Source organism: Dendronephthya gigantea, unplaced genomic scaffold, assembly GCF_004324835.1.
Source record: "Dendronephthya gigantea isolate DGI-Jeju-01 unplaced genomic scaffold, DenGig_1.0 000000F, whole genome shotgun sequence".
NCBI classification, from domain to species: domain Eukaryota; kingdom Metazoa; phylum Cnidaria; class Anthozoa; order Malacalcyonacea; family Nephtheidae; genus Dendronephthya; species Dendronephthya gigantea.
The window spans coordinates 4,082,557-4,094,396 of record NW_021163010.1 but is presented as its reverse complement, the minus strand read 5'-3'; the positions used below and the strand labels follow the sequence as shown (position 1 = coordinate 4,094,396).

The window sequence follows — 11,840 nt, the reverse complement described above, 5'->3', positions numbered from 1 at the left end:
CACGTCAACGCGAAGCCCGTACAAAAGAAATCAAGCCCGCTTTTCAAATCGTTTGAATATACATTTATACTTACTAAAAGCTGAAAGTTTGTATGTATGTCTTCGTCCCAACAAGTCGTGAACGCCAATTAATTCTTGTAACTTAAGGCGAACATGCTGTTTTTCCCCATTCTTTGTTACTGGGAGGATGTTGCAAATTAGACTCGATGGTAGTTTCATTGGCTGTCGCAATTCTACGATATCTTTCTCTTTTTCTTCACAGACACTATAATTAATCAACATGTCTCAATAGTCTATCGTATATACTAAAGCATAATCACAATGTATATTATACTAACGACGAAATGCTATACTATATATCCGTACCAAAATGAAGATTTAAGATCCTTATCTTCCAGCTCGAAGTTGTTTAGCAGCATATTTTCCACCGTTTGAAGACATTTTTCTCTACTTGGCAGGTTTAAAACTGTGAAGGCAACATCCTGGTGCTCGTTATGTTTTCCACAGCTTCGGCATACTAACTGCACCCTTTCAACTCCACGACAGGCACTGATTTTTAATGGAATGGATGTTTTATATTGATGCCATGCGATATCAATAGATCGGAACATTTATAATTGAGTCAAGCAACAGATAGGTATTATACTAAATTAATTGTATATAATATTGTTGCTATATCACTTTTGTTTTTTTGAATAATTTATAGGGTGAGTATAAAAAACTGATGCTCATAATAATTTTCCTAATTGAAGAATTTCCAACAGGCGCAGTTGATAACAGTTTTATCATCTCGAACAATTAGAATACATTTTAACTTCCAGCGCCAACAAGATTTCTCTTTTAGATTCACGATTAATGATTCGCCAAATATGCGGCAAATTTGTATTTGAACAGTGATCAGTTTTTATTCACCCTGTATGTATACAGATAGAAGTCTGTTCAACGACATGTTAATTACTTTATACATTACCTCTGCAGTGCTTCATCGCCTACAGACGAAGTGTAGCGTAAAAGACTATAAAGAAAATCGCCTGGATCATCGGGATCGTTCGAATTCACGAGTTTAGACGCAAGGCTCTCCAATTTCTGGGATACATCTTCTTGTCTAACTTCGATGTATGTTCGGGCTAAGTAAAACAACAACCACGAAAGGTCGCTTCCGCTGGGGGATTTCACTGGAATACACGATGCCAGACATTGCAATAAGCTGTTTACAAAGCAACGATTTTTCTTCGGTGGATTTTCTAGTCCCTTCAAAAGAAAGAGTGCAACAGTGGGTATAGTACTGACCTCTTTTATAGTTATAGCTACATGATTAGAGAAAATGACAATTTTCGGATTACATACAATTATATGAATTTAATAAATTTTACTAACGGTACTTAATGAAGAAATTAAGCAACTTATATATAGTGATAAATATGCATGCACAATTATAAAAAAAGATCCTTACTCGAGGTATAAACCGAACGTCAGGTTCTTCCGTCAATTCTTCCCTTTCCCAAGGGTCGTCAACTCTCGCTTCATTGACATTGCCAGTAGGACTGCTAACCGTATTCTCGTCACTTGAATGTGTCCCAAAAGCAGCATCTGCAGGGAAATAAGGCAGTGTATCACACCCCTCTTTTGTAATATAAATGTGAATAGGTATATATGCGTAGGCCTAATACAATAATGCTCTACCTATATTTCCAGCGATAATGATCCTTCCTAATGAATCAACAGTCGTATGTGCTACTAATCCATGCTTTTGTAGGGCCTGCTCTTGACGACCGATCTCCTCGTTGTTTTTTTTCTTGTTTCGCAGATGAACAAGAAGTCGTTTCATGAATACGTGTGTAGCCGGTTGCATCATGTTGAGGAAATAGTTGTCTTTGTTCATTACACTGTGAAGTTGTTCGTGCGACTCGCTGTTTACATTTGCGTGGAGCTGCGGGCATATCACTAATCGTCGAAGCACATCGTCTGGGTTGTTGGAATTTTTCTCGTGGAATCTGTCATACATGCTGTAACGCTCTTTCGTTCATGTCATTGGATGTGTGTCATCAGTCGTTAAACCAGCGTTGGCATTGGTAAGTGCTGAACATGTCCACCATGGAAAGTGTTTTTTCAGTTTGCCATCTGTCGCCAGTCGGATATTTTCGTCCGATGAAGGAAAGGGTTTTCCTTCGTTAGGATTGAAAAAACCTGGCTCAAGTCGATTCATCAGGTGGGCAAGTCTTTGTGGGATGTCAGATACGTTGAATGTAGGTGGATACTTAAAAGATCGAAGAAGGTCTGAATAATCCCGCGGTCCCTCGCTTCTGAGGACGAACTTGATCGCATAAATTCTGTTGTGCGGACAAGAGCCTGACGCCCATCCACCTAAAAAGATAACAAGCAGGAAAATCATACAAATCAGTCAAATCGTCGCTTTACAATTCTGCATGTAAACGTATAAAACTAGTCATTAAAACACTTACCCGACGCTCCCCATATCTTTGTAAATATCTTTTTGTAGTGTGTTGGTACATTCAACTTCTTTCTCAGGAATGATATAACGTCGTTTTTGGGTAGATGTGAACTGCCTTTCGCTCCCAGCTGACCACACAACCTCTGCAACACATGGACCTATTATATAGAAAAAAACATTGACGTTGATATAGCAACATTAATTTCATGCACGGGTTCAACATTCATGCATGTCAAAAAGCTTTTGCAAAATTAGAAAAATGCAAATATTATCGTGTGAAGTGTTTGTTATGTGAGACATTTGTTGAGAATCGTATTTTTAATTCAAATAATCATTGTGGGGACAGTTATGACAGGTTTAGCCAATTTTAAGATTGCATCCGCGATAACTGAACCTGAGACTTCGTTAATGCATGCAAGCATGCTTGGTTTAGAGATTTGTATGAACTCATGTTTTTTAATCTATACCTGCGCAAAATTCATCATGTCCAGTAGATCCTCTTCAGAATATGTTGTTAAATTCATATCCTCAAGCACCTGGTCACTTTCTGGGATTCTATGACACTTTCTGTACTCCGTGTTATATGCACTGTCCCCTTTTCTTGTGTGCGGACCAATCCATGGAGCCCAGAACTGGTAGTTGGCCTTCACTTGAAATGAGGAACTCTTGTTCGCTATATTTTGGGTGTGAATTAAAGTTTTAAATTAGTATAAAAGTTTTATTAGGTTTTAGCCAGGCGAAGTTGACAAATTTAGTATATTTTTGTATTACGTGCGGATATAGATGTAACTAGGTCCATATATACTTACCGTTTACACCTCTTGCTAAATGCATCACTTCAACACTTTTCCAGAACTCTCTAATGCTTACACGGTCTGAGTCGTCACATTCAGGTGGAATATCTAGATCGCTAACTATTTTTTGATAAAAAATATATAACGTATTTAGGCCTTAATATATGTATATATATAGAGAACAAGACGGTGCACTTACGTGCGATTGAGAAACACCCTTTCTTGCAGAGATCCCAGTTTAGATGTGGAGGGTGATTTCCGCAGAGCACACATGTAAAATCGTATATGTGTTCAGTAAGAGCTTCGAAGTGATAGTAAGCATTTCGCACAACGGTTTGATTAAGTTTCACTCCGGCAGTGCTACCAACTGCTGATGCGACTCTTCCTAATGCTGTATGCTCCTGCAATAATTTAAATATAACTTTATCAGTCGAGTCCTGCAGGTGCAGGAGTCACTCATTTTTGGCTTCTCTACCAGCTTACCTCGACAAATGCTCGTAACAGCAACAGGAAGCTTAGACTAAAGCAATGGTAATCGTCAAAGTTATGAAGCCCATCCGTATACTCCTGATATCGGTATATCAGTCCACATTGTGGACATGATTTGTAACATAGTTCAACATCTGAAAAATATAACATGTTTTGTTTATTTTTGCATTTTGAAAGAAATTCCGTAACCATGAAATAATACCCTTTTCAATTTGAACGCCATGTTTACGTAGCTGACTGCATAATTATAAATATTGAGCGTGATGTGTTATCGAAAGCTCTGGGTGCATTAATTTAGCACAAACTTACCTTCAATAACTTTGGTTAAAGTAAATATCTTTCCTTTCCGTGTAATCAATTTCTCTTTGCTAAGGGCAATACCTTCGCAATTGCAGCACGTTTCTTCTGTTGGTACCAGAACACGTGGAAAGGACAGAACATCAGCATCATGTGTCAATGATCGTGGTAGAGATGGCGGAATTCTCTTCGCTGAATATATGTATTCTACCATTCTGGTTAGCTGTAAATCGTTTGGGGGGTACTCTCCAACGTTTACAAAAAGAGTCTCTTCTTCGGCTGGATTATCTACCGATTCGCTTTCACTGACATCGTTTCCGTAGTCGTTTATTGCCGCGGTTTCTGATTCTTGTGGTGTACTGTCATTGGACAAATCATCTGGTCTCACCTGATATAGATACCACTTTCCGATAGCTTTATGGACGCAGGTGACCTTCAAACGGCAGCAACCGCAAGACCATTTATTTAAAGTAATATCGAACGACACTACCACTCTTTTAAATCGGGAATAATGGTGTACTTCTCCGACATATACTGAGAAGTGGCGAAATCTGTTTGAAGTTTCGTTTTTGTTGCAAAACTCGACAATCAGCGGCGCGCTTGCACTTTCTGCTACCATTTGTGCTTGAAGGCATTCTTGTTCTCTGCTTTGTTTAAGCCACTTCATTTTAACAATTAGTTCTTCGAGTGCTCTTCGTGTAATTTTAGGTGGCCCTTTGAATGGTTCCGAAACGTACGGCACGCTTTTCAAATGACAGCAAGTAAAATTTGGATTCCCGCTTCTTCTCGCTGTCTTAGAAACCTCCCTACATTCGTCTAATTCGCATGAGAATCCACCTTCGCTTCCAAAGCTGTGAAGAACATGAATAGGATGACTAGTGCCACTAAATGAGCGTCTTACCAAATACAGTCCCTTGCGCGAATCAACGCAAACTCCGTAAAGATGTCTGTTAGCATTTATGTAATCGGGTGTGACATGAATGTATTTTATGTGGTTCCGAAGTGATTTTTTGGATGAAAAACATTTCAAACACGACTCGCACTCTAAAGTACCTTGCTGGTTATTAATGTCGCTTGAACTCGTGCGCGATTCACGATCCTGTAAGTCAGATGTTTGCGACTGTCCCGTAAGTGATTCGTCGCGAGCAAGAGTTTGCCTCTTGTGGGAATACAAATGATTAGTAAACGAGTCCGTTCGCTCGAAAATTCTATCACAGGAGCAACAGTGAAAATGCGAAACATTGTTAACCATGCTTCCGTCTGAGGAAATGCATTCAAGCCGACATCTTAAAATGACAAATTCTAAAATAGGTAAAAGAAAACATGATCTTGAAACAGTCCATTCTAAAATTAACCAGAACTTAAAAGTATGAGCTACATATTTATAGCCAAGTGCATTATGAAGTGACGTCCTCAATTACATAAAATTTGCTATGATTAGGTGAAGTAAAAAATTCATTAACTTCCATGCACAAACATTTCGGCCTTCGTTGTATCAAGTAATTGCACGAACAACTCTTGCATGCATGCATGGAATGAACTATATGTAGTCTATACTGATAATTATCCTGAGACGGTGGTCATTCCACATCCTTTTGCTGGCCGTGTAATCTATATGACTTGGTAAAAATGACTATAACTATACATACAGCTTACCGTCAAAAGAGATTCTTGTTTTCCAGTGAATAGCATGAAAATGTTTAAGCAACTTGCATCGTTTCAATCCTTTGATTTTCGTTGGAGTACATAGTGGGCAATGAAACAGTTTACCTCCGCACTCACAGCTTTCTGAAGTACATCGCTGAAATATATCTCCTGGAACTTCCGTTATGCTGCTTCTCCATACGGATGATATAGAATTCATTGCCATTGACAAGTAAAACCTCGCTAAAACACAATTGGTGAAAAAGTAAAATAATTTGACACATGTGTTACAGGTAATTTATGTCTTGTATATTATCACTTCGTTCAGTGCTTATTCATATTATCTAATAAAGTAACCAAATAAAATACTTACATTTAATTGTGAGACAAGTTGCTGTTTTTTCTACCTTGTTCTTCTAATGGTTTCCGTTTAGCAACTGCATGTTCATGCATACAATGTTGCTTTAAACCAGCATCGAATTATTGTGCTTAGCTTAGGAGTTCTTAAATTCTCCCCTTATATAACCAGGTCGGGGAGTGGTTTTTTATCCCACGAAGTAAACTTCCTGTTGATACTGATAACTTAATTCCTGTTGTGCTCGACCTGCTAGACTTAGACATCACTTGAAAATTTAAAAATTTTGAACATTTGAGTTTTAAGAACCGAGAAGGGTGTAACGGATATCGGAAAATGGTAAGAGGATGGTGTAACGGACATCGGATAATTGATTATTAGGATTAAATGTAAATATAGACTAACACTAATAGAATAAGGAACAACTAGTTAGTTGCCGCGGATGCACCATTGCAAGTGCTTCCGAGATTTTATAAATATAGAAGTTGATACTGATAAATATAGCATTATATATACAATATATAACTCATTGAACTCAGTTGAACAGAGTCAATGAGTTATGAGTTAAAAAAATTTCCTGCATTTCTACCAGTGCCAGTGTATGTCTGCAAAGGCTTCTAATTAGGATAATTTCTAACCTTCCTACCACAATTTTGATTTTAATTTTCAAATTGCCTTATTAAGCAGTTATTTAGGGGACATTTATGACAACTGAGATAAAACAAACGTTAGGAAATTTTCAAAAAATTGAAAAAAATTTAAAAAACATTTGAGTTTTAAGACCTCGCGAGGCTGCATGTTAGCCCAGCAAGTTACTCTCGTGTGCGGATGGGTTTATGAGGAAATCGCCTCGAGCGGCAAGTTTCTCCCGTGTGCGAATGGTTTTCAGGCTGAGTTATCAGCTAACTGTCCCGCGAGGTCGTTAGCTCCACTGATAGCTCTCGTGTGCGGCGGACTTTACTTCGGTGGTATTGTCCCACTCTGTACATAGGAACACATGCATATATACAACCGCTTGAAATTCTAAAGTATTAAGACTGGATTATTGACGAATACTCCTAACCAGACGAAAAATGAAAGGACTCTTTCTTTATTAGCATACGAGCCCATACCTTATTGACTTACAACTCAAAACTGATAAACTCATTTGACTTATAAAACAGGCGACATCGTCCTCGAGACGAGAAGGGTGTAACGGATATCGGATAATGCTGGATAAGGGGATGGTGTAACGGACATCGGATAATTGATTATTATAGGATTAACTGTAAATATAGACTAACACTAATAGAATAAGGAACAGCTAGATGCCGCGGATGCACCATTGCAAATGCTTCCGAGATATATATATATAAATATAGAAGTTGATAGTAAATATAGCATTATATATAATTGTATAATCTGTACGTATCTACTTAAAATAAATCATAGGGGCTTGAGCACGCCACATAACATGCCAAGATATTTTTTTTCTTTTACATTTATACAGTCAGACACCGACGCGAAGTGAGGCACGGCTCTTTGTCTATTATACATATAAATTTAAAATTTTAATGATTTTCGTCTAGTTTTTCTCAAAAAACAACCGTGAGACATGGTATATTCTCTATTCTGACCCCTGCAACTGATCCGAGCCTGGCATAACATGCAGTGTCGTGAAAATGTGTCAAATGTCATGCATGTTCGTCAGTAGAGTTATGGTGTATTATATATATTCATATATATTCATTTATGTGGAAATATAGTAAATTTGTAAACAGGGATGAAATATAATTGGATGAAAGACGCAATCCTGCAGGGGCTCTTTTAAAGTGAACATTGTGCAAAACAGTAGGGGTGTATTGAAGAAGGATCATCTCTTCGCAATGTTTACCTCTTTTACAATTTTCAGCCTGCTGGCAGAGAGCCCCTTGTAGTTAAAATTGCTGCTTTCATATGCACTGCATATTGAATATTGACATAACGATAAGTACTTTCATTTTGTGAAATTCCACATTTTCCAATCTTTGCCACACCTATACTTACAATATCGGATACATGACTGCGAAAATTCTATGAAAATTTCCTTTCTCAGTGCAAGTTAAAAACACACAGTTTACTTAGACGGGTACAAGCCATTTCGCAATATTCCTCGTTTTAAGGAAAATCATCACAGGCTATAATATTAAATTATTACAGGGGTTTTGAAGGGTCTTAATTTCGAATGGAATTACACACTTCAAATTAGATTAACATTAAATTAATACTATCAATATTATTAATGATAGCTGTGTATTATTATCGAACGTGATTCCAAACGATTCCACCAGTTAGTGACATTTATTTCAAACTACAAGTGGTTTTTAGTCTACTTAATAACCATGCGTCCAAATCCAATTTAGTAGCTATAATATGCAGAAAATCCTGTCAATGCATGAAATATTGTAGCATGGCAGTAACAACAGTTGTCCCACAAACTGAGCAAAATTTTCTTGTTTCATCAAAATATAATGATCTGACAGTTTGTTTCTAGTTAGAAATTTGTCTTTTTTGAATCTCCGAGGATACAACCACATTTTTCAAATTGGTTACTTTCTCGTTATGTGCGTATTGTACATCCACCCAACCAACCACAATAGTATTTTTATTTTGCTTAAAATTCGTGCGGTGGAACAACCAGTAAGTCGTACTATACTTTTATCATGTCTCTGCGAACGGGTATTTTAATAACTGTATTACGTAATAAGAAAGATCATACCTAATTGCTCCTTTCCAACCATCAGCGAAACTAATTAACTGGATGAAAACACAAGAAGAGCTTGCGAATTGATCGTTAACAATGAATGAAAAATTCCCTTCGTATTTTCTAAAATACGGTGGGAAATATGAAAATATAGCTAGTTTAAAGATATTAAGTCTGATATCTAACAGCTCTCTTGCTTCAGTTGCTTTTAATCTGCTTTTAATGAAAATCCTCGAGATTTTCAGTAGACCCAGCTTGATAGGTAGTCACTACCTATTTCAATTAATATATGAAAATAATATAACTTAGCATCAAATGTGGTATAACAACTGCCTAAAATAGACAAAACACTTCTTGACGTTTCGACCTGAGGGCCTTCGTCAGTACTCAGGAGAGTTAGTACGAATGAAAGCCCTTTATGAATGAAAAAAATAAGGGAAAAAAAGGGGAAAGTCATGAGTAACTTATGTAAAAAATTTTTTGTAAATTAAGGGGCGTAACCAATAAACAGAGGGGGTAGTTAGTAGTTTGTTGGACAACCACTAACCATGCGGTTCGTATGAAAATGAAAGGGTTTTATTCGTGTGTGATGAAACTCTTTAACTCTATTTATACCGGGGGTTTGCACGGGGGTGCGTGCAAACAAGTGATTCCATTCGCTTGCCCTTTTATGACTTTTAATATTTTTCCTCTACAATATCACAAATGTGAAAATTTTGTTTGAAAAGTTCAAAGTTATCGGGTCGTTTGACGACATTTGTCAAACAAGGTGTCGAGCCGAAAATAGGGAAAATGGGGGTTGGTGATTTATGAAAAAGAAAAATGGTAGTATTTATGGACATCAGAGGTATGCCATAACATTAAACTATGTCGTTTGAATTTAAAAAAACAAAAAATAACACATCCAAAATGTTTTTGTGTCTTCATAGAAAAGAACCAAAATCATAGAATATTTAGGGATTTTTGCCATTTTTCGATAGGTGGTCGTATCGAATGGGGCCAAAACGCAGCATTTTGGATGTGAATTAAACTTTTTTGTTATTTTAGGTTAAAGAGAGATAAAACTTCCTAAAAATATAACTAAAAGGATAATTTCAGGTAATCGACAGAATATCTGAGGGGTGTGCCCTATCAGCAAACCCCCGGTCATATCAACATCAAATAAACCCCGGTACAAATAGGGTTAAGGAACTATGTAGATATACATGTGTAGTAATAGGTTGTGTATTATTGTTGGCGATGTTTGAAATCAAAGGTATGCAAGGAGGTAGTTACAAAAGGATAACAGAAGACAAGATAGTCGAGCGTGCGAATCAGCGATCCTTCAACCCGTGTGTTGAGCCTTTAGACTGGAAATTTAGGACGAGAAATTATCTGTGACCGAATTCACATCAGACGAGTTTCCAGGCTCTAATATGAATTATGAATAGGTCCCGAACTAGGGCATGAGTAGTTGAATCAGGCCTTTATATAGGCGCTGTTTATATGATCTCGGTTATCCAGGTAAACTTGTGATCATAATCAGTTGTAGCAGCTGAAACGCAAGTGTTTATACACTGGCGGTCAAAAAGAACTGCTCAAATGTTGCTATTGTCGTATGTAACAGGAATCGTAACAATCAATCTTTTATTGTACACTAGCGGTCAAAAAGAACTGTTTAGATACAAATTCATAAAGAAGAAGCGAATATAGGAGAGAGCTTCATAGGAATTTTGGATAATTCTCTTATTCCAAGCAATATTTCAATAATGTAATGCAACCTGCCACACTTCCAAGATATAGTCAAACAATGGTGTCAGGAAGAGGGAGTGACAGAAATGGATTCGAGTGCACAGTCAAAAGACCTTAACCATATCGAACATCTGTGGGACAATGTGAAAGCGATAGTGCAAGAAAGGAATTAATTCATAAAGCGTCCATGATTTATGCATAGCTGTAAAGACTGTCCATATAGGATGAATTTCTTTTGAGCATTAAGATTACCACCTTAACAGAAGTATGCCACGCCGGTGTAAGGCCGTCATCAATTATAAGGCCGAAGGAGGGTCAACAAAATATTAATATTTCATATAGCTTAGCATGTATCTAGTCTATATTTACTCTTATATATTGTTAGAGGGACAGTTACGTTCATTTGAGAGCATTTTAACTTGTTTTGAGCAGTTCTTTTTGACCGCCAGTGTATTAGGAAGTTTTAAACTCGTCTCGGCTGGTTGGGTCAACGTGGGTGTGACACGCTGTTTACGAAAAAGAGTAACCCTAGTGGTAGGGAGAACCATGTAGCCTTACACTGTCTCGGCCTCCAGGGTTAACTTTTCCTACCGGTGCGTGCGCAATAGCGAATAGAACATTGATTAAAAAGACACTATCGCTTGCTATTTGTTTGCAATTTTATCATATAAAGGGTTGGCTTGGTATAGTTGTCTTGGGAGTATGATGTCCCCGATATACGAGATCAGATAAACAGCGCCCTAGTCTTTGACTTGTAAAGCAGTATTTCAGATAGGTAGACCGTAGACACTGAGAGCCATGCGAAGGTTTGCAGGTATTGTTCAGTTTAGGCCACTAAATAAATACTTCTATGATGAGAGAACATGCATTGGAAGTACATGTGAATATCCTGATACGGTTCCAGTAAAATAGTAATAGCAATAATAAAATGCCAACATCAACTAAGTCTAAGATGTCTACAAGACGACGACACAAGACAATAATAAAACGCATTCTGTTGGATTACTAACGCGGTAATATTCACATTGACGTTTATATTAGCTAAAATTAAACAGAGCATCTTAGTCCTATTTCAACTTTCTAACTCCAGTTATTAAACGTGCCAAACATCTTTGGTCTATAATTGTAAACGAACTAACACGGCTGTTTGTCGCGTCCGATAACCGCATTACCGCAGGAGAAACGCAAGTGACAAATAAGGCTATATACACCATATATGGCAGGGGCTCTCTCGTGTAATTGGGGTCTTTTTATGAGGGGTCAGCACTGCCAAGTATAGTAGTATAATTATGCACTTTTGATTTAATTAATTATTATAATATATTTCGTGACTCGTAACATGGGGGAAAACCCTGG

The 11,840-nt window shown here is 37.3% G+C and overlaps 2 protein-coding genes across 2 annotated transcripts; both read right to left on the bottom strand.

Annotated features, from left to right (window-relative positions):
• Positions 1-30: 30 nt before the first annotated feature.
• LOC114519876 lies at positions 31-2,005 on the bottom strand. Its single transcript, XM_028540059.1, has 5 exons — positions 1,684-2,005; positions 1,454-1,590; positions 971-1,251; positions 367-549; positions 31-265 (listed from the first exon to the last, which is right to left on the bottom strand). Exons 1-5 carry the CDS (start codon positions 2,003-2,005, stop codon positions 31-33), a joined length of 1,158 nt encoding a protein of 385 aa, XP_028395860.1.
• An 18-nt stretch (positions 2,006-2,023) lies between these two features.
• LOC114519866 lies at positions 2,024-6,732 on the bottom strand. Its single transcript, XM_028540048.1, has 9 exons — positions 6,050-6,732; positions 5,689-5,919; positions 4,045-5,334; positions 3,730-3,869; positions 3,446-3,647; positions 3,262-3,366; positions 2,920-3,125; positions 2,463-2,610; positions 2,024-2,364 (listed from the first exon to the last, which is right to left on the bottom strand). The coding sequence occupies exons 2-9, from the start codon at positions 5,900-5,902 to the stop codon at positions 2,024-2,026; spliced, it is 2,646 nt and encodes an 881-aa protein (XP_028395849.1). The 5' UTR covers positions 5,903-5,919; positions 6,050-6,732.
• Positions 6,733-11,840: the final 5,108 nt, after the last annotated feature.

Excerpts from the sequence above, each read along its gene's own strand:
- LOC114519876 (XM_028540059.1), bottom strand. The coding sequence starts at position 2,005 with ATGTATGACAGATTCCACGAGAAAAATTCCAACAACCCAGACGATGTG. Across the intron at positions 1,591-1,683 it reads CATTATCGCTGGAAATATAG|ATGCTGCTTTTGGGACACAT; the intron begins GTAGAGCATTAT and ends ATTTCCCTGCAG. Across the intron at positions 266-366 it reads GATCTTAAATCTTCATTTTG|TGTCTGTGAAGAAAAAGAGA; the intron begins GTACGGATATAT and ends GATTAATTATAG.
- LOC114519866 (XM_028540048.1), bottom strand. The coding sequence starts at position 5,902 with ATGGCAATGAATTCTATATCATCCGTATGGAGAAGCAGCATAACGGAA. Across the intron at positions 5,335-5,688 it reads AACAAGAATCTCTTTTGACG|AATTTGTCATTTTAAGATGT; the intron begins GTAAGCTGTATG and ends TACCTATTTTAG. Across the intron at positions 2,611-2,919 it reads ACATGATGAATTTTGCGCAG|GTCCATGTGTTGCAGAGGTT; the intron begins GTATAGATTAAA and ends TCTATATAATAG.